The sequence below is a fragment of the Amphiprion ocellaris genome, chromosome 21, assembly GCF_022539595.1.
Source record: "Amphiprion ocellaris isolate individual 3 ecotype Okinawa chromosome 21, ASM2253959v1, whole genome shotgun sequence".
NCBI lineage: Eukaryota > Metazoa > Chordata > Actinopteri > Pomacentridae > Amphiprion > Amphiprion ocellaris.
Window position 1 is genome coordinate 2,471,257 of NC_072786.1, and position 17,651 is coordinate 2,488,907.

At 38.1% G+C, this 17,651-nt stretch overlaps 1 protein-coding gene and 1 long non-coding RNA gene across 3 annotated transcripts in view; both read right to left on the reverse strand.

Annotated features, from left to right (window-relative positions):
• rassf3 (Ras association domain family member 3) overlaps positions 1-3,970 on the reverse strand; it is a 79,870-nt gene extending 75,900 nt beyond the window's left edge. Inside the window, exons 1-2 of one of the 2 annotated variants that reach the window (XM_035948710.2) lie at positions 3,273-3,970; positions 20-1,874 (exon numbers count right to left, since the gene is read on the reverse strand). In XM_035948710.2, the coding sequence (XP_035804603.2) occupies positions 1,333-1,874; positions 3,273-3,804 (1,074 nt within the window). In that variant the 5' untranslated portion in view covers positions 3,805-3,970 and the 3' untranslated portion in view covers positions 20-1,332. Of the gene's footprint in view, positions 1-19; positions 1,875-3,272 lie in introns of those variants that run through there. The other variant, XM_055006808.1, reaches the window with a different exon arrangement.
• Positions 3,971-10,380: 6,410 nt separating this feature from the next.
• On the reverse strand, positions 10,381-17,143 carry LOC129347929 (uncharacterized). The gene is made up of 3 exons (XR_008600277.1): positions 16,886-17,143; positions 11,574-11,722; positions 10,381-10,892 (listed from the first exon to the last, which is right to left on the reverse strand). It is a non-coding gene; the product is annotated as an uncharacterized LOC129347929 (long non-coding RNA).
• Positions 17,144-17,651: the final 508 nt, after the last annotated feature.

The following is a 17,651-nucleotide window of genomic DNA, read 5'->3' on the forward strand; positions in this document are numbered from 1 at the left end:
TTCCTCTTCGTGTCACGTTTCTATTGTTAGAGAGACAGATGTGGACATGGAGGGAGGTCGGCGTCCCAGGATTCACTGAGGCTCCTTTTCTTTGGCCTGAACCGGTCCGTCTGCATACCGACTGCATTCCTGCTGCATGGCTGCCCTGCCTGTTTATGTCGTCAACAGAGTTCAGACATGCAGCCTTCACTGTCAGACGGTGCTACCTAAAAACGCTGCTGCCACACTGATAATAACCCTCAAAGTGACCGCTGCTTCCATACAGTTCCATGAAAAATGGAAACTGCCAGTTTATTTTTAACTCTATAGTGACAAAGAATACTTTAACAAATCCACTGAGTATTCTTCTGAAATCCTACATATTTCTACAGTTCTGGGCACCATTATTGGCTTCCATGAAATGTAGAATATCTCCTGAAAAAGCAAATTTAGCAAAACAGACAACTCATGTTTGATACTGAACAGCAAATGATAAAACAACAATTTAAAAATGCAATAGGAGGAAAACAATAGAGAAATTGAAAGACTGCGGCGTGACGTTGGTGTTGGAACCCTGTAAATCAGAAAATCCCCCATTTTGGCTCAGCTGTGATTAATCAGAAACTAGAATCACCTGGTGATAAACTGTCAGTGCCCACATGACATAAACTAGCCAATGAATGATGACTTTAATGTTTTAGAAAGCTAAGCGTTATTCCCTGCTCCTTTGTCACATTGGTGAAGACCAGGGAGCTTCTGAGGACATCAGAAGTGTGATTATTAGCAAACACAAGACTTCTAAAGGGTATAAGGTCATCTCCAAGGACTCTGGTATCCCTGTTTCAACAGTGTGCAATGTTATTAAGCAGTTTGCTAAGCATGGAACTGTCCAGAACCTGCCTGGATGTAGGGGGAAGAGGAAAACTGATGACAGAAGTCTTTGAAGGTTGATATGAACTGTGCAAAAACACCATGGAAATATCCAAGATCTGAAAATGACTCAGATTGTTCAAAATGACAAAAACCTATCTAAAAGGGTTTTAAAATGTGCTCTAAATAACTTGAATAACTTTTCTTTAAAATTGCCTTAAAATGTCAAAAACCTTAAACTGTGTCTAGGATAACTTGAAACTTGTTTAAAATGACAAAAACTTTTAGAAAATGACTCAAAAATTGTCCAAAATGTCTCAAAAATTGTTCAGAATGAATAAAAATTAAACCAAACTTCTTCAAAATCTTCAAAATGACACAATATTTATCCAAATTACTTGAATGTTGTCCAAAATTAGTTAAAAAAACGCTGACCTGGAACAATCTGGGGTAATGGTTTCAACTCGCACCAAACGCTGCACACTAAACCAAGCAGGGCTTCATTGACGAAGGAAGACCCCATTGTTGACGAAAAGGCAAAAAAAGGAACACCTGATCTTTGCCAAAGAGTACCTGGACAAACCACAATCCTTCTGGGAAGATGTTTGGAGGACAGACGAAACAAAAATAGAGCTTTTTGGAAATGCACACCACCAATTTGTTTACAGACGGTGCAATGAAGCACATAAGGAAAATACTATCCCAATAGTTAAGCATGGTGGATGAACCATCATGTTGGGGGGATGGAGGCCTTGGATGTAGCGCAGGAATCATGAAACCAGAGGATTGCCAGGGAATTTTAGAGCCAAATGTGCTACCCAGTGTAAGAACACTGGGTTTGCGTTGAAGATCATGGGTTCTCCAGCAAGATAAAGACCCAAAGCACACATCCAAGAGCAAAGGAATGGTTGAAAAGGAAAAAGTAGAGCCAGCAATGAGTCCTGATCTCAATCCCATTGAAGATCTATGGCATGAGGTGACATCTGGGGCAAGGAATCCTGCAAATGTTAAAGGGCTTGAACAAACTGCAAAGGAAGAGTGAGAGAAAATACCAGGTGAGAAGTGCAAGAAGCTTCTAGATGCTACAAGAAACATTTGGAGGCTGCCAAAGGGTGTCCAACCAGACATTAAGGATCGGCGCCTTTATTACTGTCCATGTCATTTTTTTCTGTTTCCTCTTGGAAATTACAACATTAAAAAGCCAGGAATGAACTAAGGCGGGAATAGGAAGAACAAATTAACAAAACTCACAAACAGGGCTGGACAGGGGGGTTCCTGTCTCGTTTTTGACTTTTTGTGTCCTGGTTTTGAACAACAATGACTGAATCTCACTAAAATGTCTACTAAATAACTGTACGAATTTAATATTGTGAATTTAATTGTGTTCTTTATATTAAGTTGTCGTTTTTGTCATTTCCTGTCTCAACTGTGTCTCATTTTTGTCATTTTGTGTCTCGATTTTGTCGTTTTGTGTCTCGTTTTTTGTCATTTTGCCGGTTTTATTTTAATGTCATTTATTTTGGTTTTCCTCCATTAAAAACGATCTGAATCGACTCCACCTGTGATGTGTGTTTAGATATAGTCTTCTAATGTCATTTAAAACACCCTAAAGCTTTAGAAATATTATGAAGATTTCTTTATCCTCCAACTGCCTGCTTGGATCGACTCAAATATTTGTTTCCAAGATATCCATTGGATTACAGCCACATCCAGCTCTGATTTAATAGAGATTTATTCTAGAATTGACCACTCTATCTGTGGGAAATGAGAACTGTAAAGGAAATATTTCACTTTTGTGTATTTTTTGCAACAAAATAGTCAAATTTAACCCTCCTGTTGTCTTCATTTAAGGGCACTAAAAAAAGTTGTTTCCTTGTCTGAAAACAATCCCAAAACTCAGCAAAAAATCCCCCAAATTCATAAAAATTTGAAAAATCTTCAGGAAGAAAATTCCAATAATTCCTTAAAAGTTCCCCTTCAAAGTTTTTTTTTAATCCCCAAATTTGGCAAGAAATAAAAATTTAAAAAATAGAAAATGTAAATATTTTCAAAAAATGAATAAAAATCTTTCCCCCCAAAAAATCCTAAAAATACCTAGTGATTCCATACATAGCAGTAAAAGCTCTAATATTGTCTTTGAGAACATTCAGAGAAAAATCATATTTTTTTCCTCAATGTTCTTAAAGAAACATTTTTTTTTAACATTTCTTTTTTTTTTTGCAATGTTCAAAAATTTCCCTAAAATGTTGAAAATGTGGAAGTATTCACTGTGAAAATATATTTTTTTTCCCTCCCATTTTCAAACTTTAAAGTGGGTCAGTTTGACCAGCAGGACGACACGAGGGTTAAAACAACTTAATTCCAATGAAAGCTGCACCTCTGCTGATACTAAACCCTCCTGACCCTCAGTCTCCAGCTCCTACCTGCACAGGTGAGTCCCTGCTGGAAGATGTAGAGGCAGCACACGTCACACCAGGTGTTCTCTCCTACGGCCTGGAAGCTGTGGCCCTCCCCGGACTCCTCCTGCACCCTGGGGTCCTTCTCGAAGATGGTCCTGACATCGGGGGGTCTGAAGGCCTTCCTCCTGCTCCGGGGTGCTGCTCCTGCTCCTCCTCCTCCTCCTCCTCCTCCTCCTCCTCCTCCCGCCTCCCCAGCACCGGTCCTCGTCTCGGGGCTACGGTGCTTGTCCTCCCGTCCTCTCTGGCTCCACGCCGCCTCCAGACTCTCCAGACTGGCGGGCTGAGGAGCCGGGTGTCGCCGGGCGGCTCTCACCACCACGGCGCCTTTGGACACCCGCATCTTGGCGCCCGGAGGCGGCCACGTCCCCTCCGGTGGCTCGGTGAGCGTACCAGGAGACCCGACGACGTTAACGGCCCGGACCGTTAACGGAGAATCGTCGGTGAGCGAGCAGCGCGTGGGGGCGTACTTCCGACCCTGGTGCACGACGTTAAACATCACGCACGAGGCTCACGCAGGTGTGACGTGTGAGCGGTGAGGAGCTGGGTGTCGGTGAGGGAGCAGCGGAACGGGTTGGAGCTGATTTCAAACCGGAAGAAGCTCCAGACTCCTTCACGGAAATAAAATTTAAAACTTTTCTTCTATCAACAGCAGTAACGATTATAAGTCAATAAATCCACCAGTTCCACCTTTTATACTTTATTTGAAGAACATTACTAATAAAAACTTTATCTTTGTGCCACCTGGTGGGTCAATATATAACTGAAGGACTTTAGGATATATCTGCCTACATTTTTATTAAAAGCAAAATGTTATGTTCATTATGATCATGTCTTTACAAATTACATAATTATTTATTATGGAAACAATCACTTATTAATAAAAAATGACTGGATATCACTAAAATGTCGTTTCCTGTCTAGCTTTTGTCATTTTGTCTCGGTTTTGTAGTTTTGTGTATCAGGGTCCGTGTATTTATCTGGCAATTGGATTTTCCGTTCTGAAACGGGTACTGAAAAACAAAAAACGAGTGTTTATTTGATTTTCGTTTTAAAATACAAAAATTTAAATTGAAATGCAAGGCGTTTTTCCTTTTCATGATCAAAAAGGGATATACGAGATTTAAAAAATGCTTTGATTTTCATTTTATATTTAGAATAACAAAAAAGTAAAATCAGTCAGAGACAGAAACGAAAAAAGGTCCGTTTTTTAATTTTCTGAGACCGGAAGTGGTCATCAGCAAGTGTGGAGCCCAACCATAGACATATACATGTTAGAAATATTCCAGTTAAGACTCTAGAATATCAGGATTTATGTAAATTTACCTCAATAATATCAATGTTCAGGTTAAGATTGTGCAGTGATGTTTATTATGTAAGTTCAGCTGATTAAAGTTTATGACTCTGCACTACAATATTATTTATTATTTAAATTGACATCATTATTATAATATTTAGGGTCAGACCCTACAGTATTGAGATTAAGAAATCAAATATTCTATAAAATACACTGAACTAATTTGGATATATTTAAGTGACACTCTACAATATTATCTGACACAAATCTATCTAAATCAACATTTTAATCATTTTTACTCCAAACATTTACTGGACTGATTTAAATATTAAAAACACTCCTTTCTAATCCTCTGCTGTACGTTCAAACCTGAGGCCTGCTCACATGTTGTGTTGTTGTAAACTTCCTCTTTCAAATAAATATCCTCCTAACCCCCTGGAAACCAGCGTTTGTCCTGTTTTTGTGTTGCTCCTCAGTGACCCTAGACAGCCGGGTCCTAATGTTTTTTGAGCAACACACCATACTATGACGTTTTTACAATGATGGTTCTACTATGGAACCAGTTTGACATGTTCAGGTGTTCTTTGTGTGAAAACTCAGAGATTTCAGGGATCAGAAGGTGGTTTTCAACTTTCTTTATTAACTTTCTGCTTCAACTTTAAACTAAATTTCCTTCACTAAGCCAGCCCTCTGGACTTCCAGTAAGCTGTGTTCCTATTGGCTGTCCAGGTGGCTGCTTGGTGTTATCAGGAACACCTGAGCAGCTCAGTGTCTTCCTGCTTTATTTAGCTGCAGACAAACATTTCCTCTGCTTCTCTTCACCAGTGAACCGGGTTTGGTTCCATTGCTTCAGTTTGTTCTTTAGGCGTTGGTTTGCAGCTTCCAGCAGTAAAATCATCTTTAATGTGTTTCTTGGTGTGTTTTAGGGCTTTGTACTGGATAGTTGTCTTGGTAAATGTGGTTCTTTAGCCACAGTTAGCACATGGTGCTAATGTGTACAGTGATTAGTGGATTTGGTGCAGCTGAGTTGTGTCTTTATCTTGGCTGTAGTGAGTCTTCAGAGGTTTTTGGTCAGACACATTCTGTATTCTTCTTTGAGAACCAGCGTTGGTTGTCCAGAAGGTAAGAGTTCCTGTCCTGATTCTCTGTTCTCAGAGGTTCTCTGGTAGGCTGCAGGAGACTTTAGTGTTTGGGTTGTGCTAGTTTGGTTTTTGTATGGTTTCATTTGGACGACTATCTTGAAGCTCCTCCATGTGGTTTAGTGAGGTTTTCTGCAACAGTTCTACAAAGCAACCTGCAGCAGAAGAGACTTTGAGAGTTTTTAGGAGGTTCTGGAGACCAGACTTCAGAGCAGCAGAAACATTTGTCAGCAGTTTGAGCAGGAGAAGGTGAGCTTCAGAGTAGAAATGAGACAGAAACCTTCTTGACCCGTGTGGTGAGGTCCTGTACCAAGAGTTTGAGCAGGTTGTGAAGAGTCTGTAGTTCTTTGGTCTGAAAGCACAAGAAGAGTCGACTCATTAAAGGAGAAAACAGGAGATATTGTTGTTTCTTCTGTCACTCTGCAGTTTCCTTAGACTGAATATCAAGTTTATATTTTAAATGATTTCCCATGTGAGCCCAAGAAGACTTCAATAAACTCCCTCCATCCCCTGGACACAACATATTTTATTACCATGTCAAATCTTTTTTTTAAAATATGTTTTTGAGTTTTAATCATAGTTTTAATCATAGTTTATTTTCTCTTTGCTTGTTTAGTTTTGTCATCTGTGTAAAAGGTGCTAAACAAATAAAGTTGAATTGATAAACTGAATAATTGACTAACTCATGATTGTGACAACAGAAGTATTTTCATTGAGATTTAAGGGTTTATTTCATTTTTAAGGTTGGGGTTAAAATCTTGACAGAAAAAGAAAATTGAAGAAATAAACTACATTTAAAAAAGCAATTAAATCAAAGGGAAAAAAATAATACAATAAAACTTTAAAAAAGAAAATTAAACATTAAACACAATTAAATTAAACAGACAAAATATTTAATTAGATAATTAAACAGAAGGTACGAAACATGTAATTATGAAATTAAACAAAAATTTTTAAACAAAACTATTAAACATTAAAGATGAAATGTTTTAGATAATTAAACATTTAAAAATACAATTAAACAAGAAGGATATTAAACATTTTAAAAAATAGAAAACATTTAATTAGATTATTAAACCTTTAAAAAGACAAAACATTTAATTAAAAAATTAAGTGTTTAATTAGACAACAAAACTTTAAATAGCAATTAAACAGAAAATACAATGAAGCATTTAAAAAGAAAATTAAACATTAAAAGGTGGTAAAACATTTAAAAAGAAAAACCAAAGTTTTAATCGAAAAATTAAACATGGGGAAAGAAAAGGACATTTTTCAAACAAGCCGATAAAACATTTGAAAAAACAACAAACATTAAAAAGACAAAACATTTGGAAATCAGATCAGACATTAGAAAAGAATAAAAGGTGAGAAAAGAGCAAAACTAAACGTTTAAGAAGAATCAAACTAAAGACAAAATGTTTGAAAAGACACCAGTTAAACTTCAGAAGATCAAATTAAACAGAAGAGACAATAAAACGATGAAAAAGAGCAAAAACAGATAAAGGTCTGAAAACATTTTCTAGTCTGAAATGAAAACAAGTTGTTTCTTCAAACATTTCCTCTTTCTATGTTCTTGGTTTGATTGTGGATAGATTTACTAAGAACTCATTTCAGAAAACTGCTTTCCAGATAAAGTCTACTAGACGTTGAAGGCATCGATCAAACTAATGTTACCTTCTGATCTCCACAAACTTTACTGTTCAGTGAAGAGAATCAAAGTTTGTTGAGGATTTCTAAAAAACCCACAGGTGAAGGTCTGAGAAGAACTCAGATGGATGATCTAAATGTGAAATCAAGACTCATGGTCACAAATTTTAAGGCTTCTGTTAACCAGAAAGTTCAAACTAACAGAGAAGTACTGAGAAACTTTTAAAACTTCAGTCCTCAGACTGTCTGAAGGTTCAAACTAACAGAGAACTACTCAAGAACTTTCAGGATTTCAGTCCTCAGACTGTCTGAAGGTTGAAACTAACAGAGAACTACTGTGGGACTTAGAAAATTTCAGTCCTCAGACTGTCTGAAGGTTCAAACTAACAGGGAACTACTCAGGAACTTAGAAGATATCAGTCCTTGGACTGTCTGAAGGTTCAAACTAACAGAGAACTACTGTGGGACTTAGAAAATTTCAGCCCTCAGACTGTGTGAAAGCTCAGGTCCTGAGGACTCGGGAGGTGTGGAGGCTTTGGAAAGTCTTGGAACTGAGGGTTCCACCCTCCAGCACAAAGGCTGAAGTCCAACCTCCTGAGAAAAACGGTCGAGTCGAGACTCGAGTTAAAAAAAAACTCGAAAATGACAAAAAATAGATGATAAATGCGCAAAAAAAAGAAGAATTAGTATCTGAGCGAGTAGCTCAGGAGGATAAGAGGATAGACTACAGAGTGGAGGGTCGCAGGTTCAAGACCCGCCAGTGGCACTTTTCTTTCTTTGTCTTTGTCAGGATTTTGAGAAAATTTAAGAAGTGTCTGGTCTTGAACCAGCGACCTGCAGCTCCATAGGCAAATCCTTAACTCACTGAGCTACAGATCAGATACAAAGAAATAAATTCGTCGTCCCTTTGGCATCGTAGTTGCTGAAGTGACCACATGGGCGGAGCCAAGGCGGAGTCTGGGTGGAGTCAGGGCGGAGAGTAGGCGGGGAGGTGGGTGGCGGCCTCCCCCCTCTACTCCCCCACCACCCACCACACCTTCCCCCGCCCGACGAGTTCTTCGAGTCTCCACGAGTTCTTCGAGTCTCCACGGGTTTTCCCGAGTTTCTTGAGTTTCCACGAGGTCGGAGGCAGAACAAGTTGTCATGAAGAGGTGTTGAAGTCGGCCAGGATGGACTGACTTTTTACAGCGACTAGAAGGAAGACGACTAGAAGAGCAGGTCTTTAACCACCATCCATAAAATCCATGGAGTCGCTCCAGAGAAATGAAGGGAGGTCAACTTTTATCAACCTCCATCCACATGTTCAACTCGATATCTTTGAGATTTTTAGCACCACAAACGTTTAGTATCACACTTTATTATCATTTATTAGGACTTTAATGGAATCCACCAGCAGATTTAGTTTTTGTTGACAAACTTTATTCTTGTCGTCGTGGGACTGCAGTATTTAAAACTGTTCCTTCTATTTGACCTCATGTTTATTAGTTTTAGTGGAGAAATTTATTTTAATTGTCCATTAGTCTCTATAAAACCAAACAATAAATTGGATTAGTCAAGAGGTTTAAATTTCTTACTTTGTCATATTTTAAATATGACATAAAAATCTAAAAATAAAGCGTCTTGAGACAATTTGACCTGTAATTGGCTTTATATAAATAAAATTGAATTAAAATTGTATGTATCTTGTAATGTTGGAGTAATTCAGCCATATATGTTGGAAAACACATTTTCTTTGTCCATTAATCTGTTGATTGTTTTCTCCACTAATTCAGTTCCTGTTTTGGTTTATAAAATGTCAAACTCAAATATATTCAGTTTACTGTCATAAAAACCAAAAAGATTTCATTCATGATGCAGGAATCAGGCAGTTTTCCACTTTTTATCTTAGTTTAGTCAGAAAGATAGTTGATAATGTGTGAATTGTTGCAGCTTGTGAGCCGTAGAAGGTTTTAATCTTTGGGGCCGAGTGTCAAAAAACATTTAGAAACCAACATCAACAAAACACTCAACAAAGATTTGAACATCATTAAAGGGAAATTCAACTTTTGCATGACAATGTCTAATTAAAGGACATTTATTTCCAATGTAAATGTGTGATATTCATCCTCTGGAGCTTTCTCTTCACATCATCTTCCACCTGGACTGGTTTGGTCGGGAGCATGTGCAACAAACATTTGAAAAACTGCACTTTAACATCAATGAATGACACTGAAGTTTAATCTCTACATAAATGAGACTGAGTCTGGATGTGCTGCTCTGTCATTAACTCCTAAGTTTAGGGAAAGTTCAAACAAAAGAGGACAGTTCAGATCAGACTTGAGAATGAGCTTATTCTGAACAAACATCTCAGACTTTCTGAGCTTCAGCACCTACAGCAAGATATTTTAACAACAAGCAACTCAAGAGATCCAGAAGTTGGAGAGAGTTAGCTTTAGCTGAGCCAAAGAACATGTGGGACGCTAACCTAGCAAACATTTCAGACTTTTCTCTGTGAATTCTGAGAAATAATTTCCTATTTAATGACAGAGCTACACATCTGAACTCAGTCTCATTAAAACAGACTCTAATTCAGTGTCATCCATCCATATTAAAGTGCAGTTACCCAAAATGTTTGTTGCATGAGCTCCAACAAAACCTGTCCAGGTAGAAGGCCACTTTGACAAACAGGAAGTGGACGATTCCAAGCAGATTTACAGAAGGGGGAACCGGACTGTACTAAGTGTGGTCCAGTATAGAGGGGTGTTTTGTGGGTTTTTAAGGCTGATAATGATTATTAATGAGACATTTGGAGTAGATATTCATTTGCAGTAAATGAAAGTATTTAAAATCTTGGAGTTAAACTTAGAAGAATACAAACTCTAACAGAAAACTTTGTTGATACGTTTTTGTTTTGTTTACAGATGTTAAGTTAAAGGAGTTTTATTTGTGACGTATAACCAATCAAATCACTCCAGAAGACAGAGCGACCACAGGTAGATAAAGGTTCAGAGCCAAAGTAGCGCCATTTTTAAATTTATTTATTATCTTAAATCAGTAAAAAATAAAATACTGATAATCAGTAAATCAGTCAGCCCACAATTACTACAATTCTACAATGTATGTCTCTTTCCTTTGACTTGTTATTTGTACAATATACGATGTATATGATGGTGTTTTTTCATACCAAAGGCTCTACTATGATGTTTTCTAAGAGACATACGATGCTACTCTGGTTGTTCTGGCTCTGGGCCGCTGCACTCCTCCTCTGTTGTTTTCTGGATTGTACTCAGCTGCATGTCTTCGTCCACCAGGCCTCCGTTGACTCGTCCCACCTGCCGTCTCTGGAGCTGAAGCTGGATTGGAACAGACCAAAGTACAGTCCAATCACGATGCCAGCTGCCTCTCAAAAGGCTCCTTCATCTGGCAGGTGGCGGCACTTCTTCTGAGGGGAAGCTGAGCTGGTCCAGCAGAACTTTGGAGATGTGTTCCAGTGGTTGGTGGATGTGTGGGGAGATAGAGAGGGACCTTTGAATTGTTCACAAAGGAAAACAGGAAACCCATTAGTAGTTTTAGTTTAGGATGCTACTGCGGTGTGTTTTTGGGTTTTAAGAGGTGAACAGGAAGAGTTTTTTTTTTTTTTTTTTTTTAGAGCGACATGCTATACGATGACGTTTTTAGAGTGAAATGCTATACTACAGGCTTTTTAAATTTACATATTATTATGACTTTTTTGTTTTAGGTTTTTTTTTGTTTTTTAGCAACATATAAGAATTTGAACAGTTTTAAGAGTTACTATACTTCTACTTGTGCAATGAAATATTCTGTGGCATTTTTTAGATGACATATTATACTCTGATGTTTTCTTGAATAACATACTATTTTGACAATATACTGCACTATGACATTTTTGAACCACATATCATACATGACAATTTTAGGCAACATCCTATCATTTTGTGCTTTTTGAACCACATAATAATCTATGGGGTTTTTCTTGCCAACATGCTGTACTATGAACTACAGGCCATACTATGTTATTCTTGAGTAAAGCATACTATACTTTGACATTTTCTGAACTACATCCTATACTATGGCGTTATACACAGAGTGCTTTGGTTACATGTTGATTTATAACCTAGATTTTTTTCTGTTTTGTTTTTTGACAGGATTACCACAGACCTGACAGTGAACACTGTTGACACCCACCTGAGGGAGACGCTGTCTAAGATCTCAAGGCTGCTTGGTCGTGGTCTTTCTGGTCCTGCTCCAGAACGCCTTCATCAACTACATCTTCTTTTGAAGAGGCCCTCAGATGCTGCAACCTCTGACCTTAAGGAGGAACTGCTGCTTTCACTCTGTAACGAGACGGTGGTTATTTTAAAGACCCAGCTCCTGGCGGCTTTGAGTGAAAGTTTAACATCCATCAAAACGAACTACAGACAGTTAAATCTGAGCTGTCAGTCAGTATTTCAAACATCAAGTCCAACCCGGCTGCCCTAAATCATGCTGTGGGTGAAACAGAAACTTCACTCTCCACATCACCGACGACATCGTCACACTCCAAAGCAGAGCACCTGTCTGCTGAACTTTTAAAAGTGGACAATAAATGTGAAGAATGTGAGCAGCAGCAGCCTGTGAGCAGCAGAACAGATGTGATCAGAAAGAAGTCTTTTTCTTTTTTCTTTTCTTTCTGGTTGACTTGATGCTGTCAGATGCAGATGTTGGAGCTGATTCTGATCTTTCAGGATAAAAAGCTGCTTTTCCTTCACAGACTTTTCAGGAAATTATTCTCTCAGGTTTTCTCTGCTATTTATATTTCTGTTATCTGTGATTATTTCATTATTGTAAAATAAAGTTTGAGGCATAAAAATCCGTGTATGGTTCGCTCATTCGTTTTTCTGTTTCAAAATAAAATGAGAAAAAACAAATAATCCACCAGTTTTTTTGTTTTTTCGTTTAAAAATTAAATTTGAAAAACAAAAAGTAGAGAAAGAATAAAACACTGCGTTTTTACAAATTTTAAAGTTTAAACAAAAGAAAAAGCCTTTTTCCCATTTGGAAGCTGCCGGCAGAACCGGAAATCAAAGTCATAACTCGTGGCGACTTGACTTCACTTCTCTGTCCCAAACCCTGCACCACGTACTTTGAAAACAACAAAGACGTGTTTGTTTGTCTTATTTAGAGGGAGTCTACGCATCACACTGAGAGCTCATGATCTCAGTGTGAACAAAATTGCTTTAATATTCCAAGTAAGTATTTTTAAGTATTAAAATGTGAAGAACTGTGGCAATTCCAGTTTAATCAGGTGAACTGTTGATAGTTTCCGTCTCCAGATGTTTCATCGCAGATTCCTCCAGACCACACCTGTGTGTGAAATAAAGATACTAGATAAAGAAGATCTGCCGAAAAACGTCGGCATCACTACTTATTAAAGTCTATATCCATGTAAATATCACCTACAGACAGTAAAATGAAATGTGCTGGCCAAAATTTAAAAAAAAAAAAAAAAAGGTATTTTTTTATGAATGGTGAGAGGAAATGATGGAATCCAGAGATAAAATTAGAGACCACAGTCTGACTCATCGTATCCCCGATCAGTCTGATAAACATCCTGCTTCATCTACATAGATCTTTGTCATCCTGTCAGGTGTTTAACACCTGGTGATTGTTCAGGAAACACGCCCAGGTTAACTGGGGATAATCACAACTTAACACAGGCTGCCTGGTTAATAACGAGACACTAAACTAATGTCTCACCAAGAAAACCCACAACATAGAAGCTCGTCCACTGCTGTGTGTTAGTCTGAGTTCAGTGGAACAGATCCAGAGCAGAACTTCAGGTTTAACTCGGGTCTGTCTCAGCAGCCTCCCATCAGAACAACACACAGCAGAACATTAGCTGGATCTGATAAAATACATCCGAACAACACGCAGCAGAACATCAGCTGGATCTGATAAAATACATCAGAACAACATGCAGCAGAACACCAGCTGGATCTGATAAAATAAATCAGAACACGCAGCAGAACACCAGCTGGATCTGATAAAATACATCAGAACAACATGCAGCAGAACATCAGCTGGATCTGATAAAATACATCAGAACACGCTGCAGAACATCAGCTGGATCTGATAAAATACATCAGAACACGCAGCAGAACACCAGCTGGATCTGATAAAATACATCAGAACAACATGCAGCAGAACATCAGCTGGATCTGATAAAATACATCAGAACACGCTGCAGAACATCAGCTGGATCTGATAAAATACATCAGAACACGCAGCAGAACACCAGCTGGATCTGATAAAATACATCAGAACATCACGCTGCAGAACATCAGCTGGATCTGATAAAATACATCAGAACACGCAGCAGAACACCAGCTGGATCTGATAAAATACATCAGAACACACAGCAGAACACCAGCTGGATCTGATAAAATACATCAGAACATCACGCTGCAGAACATCAGCTGGATCTGATAAAATACATCAGAACAACACGCAGCAGAACATCAGCTGGATCTGATAAAATACATCAGAACATCACGCAGCAGAACATCAGATGGATCTGATAAAATAAATCAGAACAAACTGAGACCATGTTGTTAAAACTAGTCACTCAGAAAACAATAACTGACAATATTAAATAAAAATAGAAGGGATCCGATCTGGTCAAAACCAACAATATATTTGTGTTGTGTCTTTCCAAAAACTCTGGCTGGTTTAGAAATGGCAAAAAGAGACTTTTAGAGACGTGGCAGAGGAAGACTAGAATACTTCCAGTACTGCAGTCTGAGTGATTATACAAATTCCAGCTCTCTCCAAATCAGCATCAGACACATGATTGATCTCCTTAAACTGTTCTCCAGCAGAACTTCCTGATATTCATTATAGAACAACGTGGAGCTCCATGATTTCTGCGTGGGTTTTCCACTCTTAAAGAGAATTAAATAGGAAAAGGGTTCGCGGACAGCCATTTTAGATGTGTTCACGGTCCAGACCAGCTCTAAATTGCGTTTCCTCGGCGACTTCCGGCGTTGCTACAAAATAAAACAACAGCCGTATTTTGTATTTCGGGTTTAAAAAGCTAGAGTAAAAAAAACAACGCTGTGGTTTTTTCATTAGTTAAATAATACATTTCTGCATTTAGGTTTTAAAAACGGAAAAACAAAAAAACATCGTGGTTTATTGGTTTTTTAGATTTTATTTTGAAACGGAAAAACGAATGAGCGAACCATACACGGATTCATAAAGACTCATTTAGTCATTTTATTCCTGAAATCTTTGACGTAGCAGAACTAAACTTCGATTTCCCTCTTGTACTTCTGATACTAGAACTAGTGATGGCTGATCGAGGCTTTGTTGAAGCTTCGACACTTCATTCAAAACATGCTTCATTACTCGAGGCCTCAATGACACACAGTGCTCGAGTAGGACATCTAGTGGTCAATAAAATGAAGTGCAATCAAGACGTGGTCGTTGGTTCATGGATTGTTTTGGATTTGATTCGCCATGCACACATTCCTGTTTGACTACACTAGATGATTGTATGGGTTGTAGTGGACACAAAAATAATATTACTAGTAATAATAATGACAATAACTATTGAAGAGCACGTTTCTTATTTGCCATGTTTGTCTGTAACCTATATACTCTTCACTTATATTCTGTGTTATGAAACATTTAAACGGTGCTGCTACATTCATGAGATGCTCTACAAATACAGACTGATGTCATTTTCACATGGGGCTGGTGCAAATAAAGATTTTATGGATTATTATGGATTTTGGAAAAGTATGTCTTGGGGTTTATTGGTAAAGAGGTCAGTAAAGAGGTTGTGTTTATGTAACTGGTTATGAGTTTTTATTGAGAAAAAATTTATCAACAGTTTTGGGACTCAAGCAGTTCCTTCTTTTACTCACTATCTCCCCAGCCTTAGAAAAAAAAACCTGTTCACACGGCACAGATGAGGCTGAGGTACACAGGAAATGTTTGGCTCCATTGTACAAGTTTGGGTAAACGGTTTTGTGGGTTGCCCAGTAAGCCAGTGGGTCTGCCGTTCTTTCTACATTTGCATTCACTGTGGCGCTTTGCATTTGCCAGGCTCTACTTTGTCCAATAGCCTCCACAGTTGTACTGAAAAATATTGAAGATCATCATCATCATCACCAGAAATGTCAGTCATTCCCTATTCAGAAGAGAAAAAGAATACCTGTGGAAGGTGCTGCTGGTGGTGGAGGACGAGGCTGTGGTGGTGCTTGTGACGTAGATGACTGCTGCTTGGTGTTCTTTATGTTAATTGTTGTGCATTCTGTTATTAAATGTTCTTTCACACTGGCTGCCACTCTGATTGGTGAATCCAAAAGTTTTGAACTGCAGAGCCACAAGTGTAGCAACAGCCAGTGAACTGTTCTTTTCTTTGGTTTGTAGTCTGTCAGCTAAGCACCTGACAAGGTTCTGTGCCAGGTGTTGTGGCATGGGGGTGGTGAGTTGGGAATATATATATATATATATATATATATATATATATATATATATATATATATATATATATATATATATATATATATATATATATATATATATATAATCTATCTATCTATCTATCTATCTATCTATCTATCTATCTATTCTCTACGAAATGTGAAGTCTGACATACTACTCTCTCAAAGCAAATCACGGCAACAACAGCAAAAAAAGCAACCTACTCTGCGAAAAACAATTCAAATGAACAACATTAAATAGGGATCTACTATCCCGGAACACTCTCGATCCCGCTGACTGATTCATATAATAAACCGAACCAATCAGGTGATTCGAAGCAGTTGCGTGCTTCAAACGTCACTGAAGTGATTCAAACGTCACGAGTCACGTGACCAAACCACGCCTCGGCACAGTGGCTCGATACGTTTGCTTCATGAGCGACAGCGCATGTGTCGAAGCCTCGGGTATCAGAGGACCATCACTAACTAGAACTAAACATGTCTTCAACACTGATCATCTGGTTTCAATGAATCAGCAGCAACATCACAACAACAAATGAGACAATTTTCAACAAATTCATGAAACTGTCATTTAAACCTATCAGAGTCTGTTTTAGTGTCAAATTAAAGCTGATTACTGACAACTAGAACATCAACGTTACTGTTTTAATCACATTTAAGTTTCCTGAACGTTACATTAATGTCAACCAGCCACAGTTTTATGAACTTAATGAACCACATTACAGTAACACAACACACTTCAGCTGTTGTTACATGAAACTGAACACAAACTACATTAGCTTGATGCTACATTAGCTTTAATCAGACTAAGACTGAGCAGCTAGCTCGGTTAGCATCGCTAACATTAAAACTAATATTTACTGGATGCTAACTCTCTTCTCTGGTCAACACACACAGAAATAAACTCCACCAACATCTGGAGTGCATGGCACACATTATATCTGACACTAAAGCTGCATATAAAGTGCATTAAAAGCGGCACCGATACGAAAATAAACATTAACTTACCGAACTATCAGAGTCCTTTCAGTGTCTGCTGGTAGAATCAGCTGAAGGTAGAAAACTGGTTAAAACAAGCCAACGGGCAGGAAAACTGTCTGTGGAAAATGTTCTGCTGCTGCACCGATAAATAAACCAACAGTTATTATATCAGAATTAATCCAAACGAGGAGAGCAGAGTCTCTGCTGCCTCCTCCATAGGACCTGTCAATCATTCCAGACCAGACTGTTGATCAAGTAGTCCCGCCCCCCGGCTTCGCAAAACTTTAACGCTCTATAAAAAAAAAAATCAATATTGATTTATTTTAAGATCAGCCACCTGATCTCTCATTTTGACCATGAAAACTAAGGAAAAAAAATATATCCAGTCTATGCACCGTACTCTGTTTGGCTCCACACTTGCTGATGACCACTTCCGGTCTCAGAAAATGAAAAAACGGACCTTTTTTCCTGTCTCTTATTCATTTTACTTTTTTTGTTATTCTAAATATAAAATGAAAATCAAAACATTTTTTCGTATATCCCTTTTTGATCATGAAAAGGAAAAACGCCTTGTATTTCAATTTTAAGTTTTATATTTTAAAACGAAAATCAAACAAACATTCGTTTTGTTTTTCAATACCCGTTTCAGAACGGAAAATCCAATTGCCAGATAAATACACGGACCGAAGAAGCTCCAGACTCCTTCACAGAAATAAAATTTAAAACTTTTCTTCTATCAACAGCAATAACGATTATAAGTCAATAAATCCACCAGTTCCACCTTTTATACTTT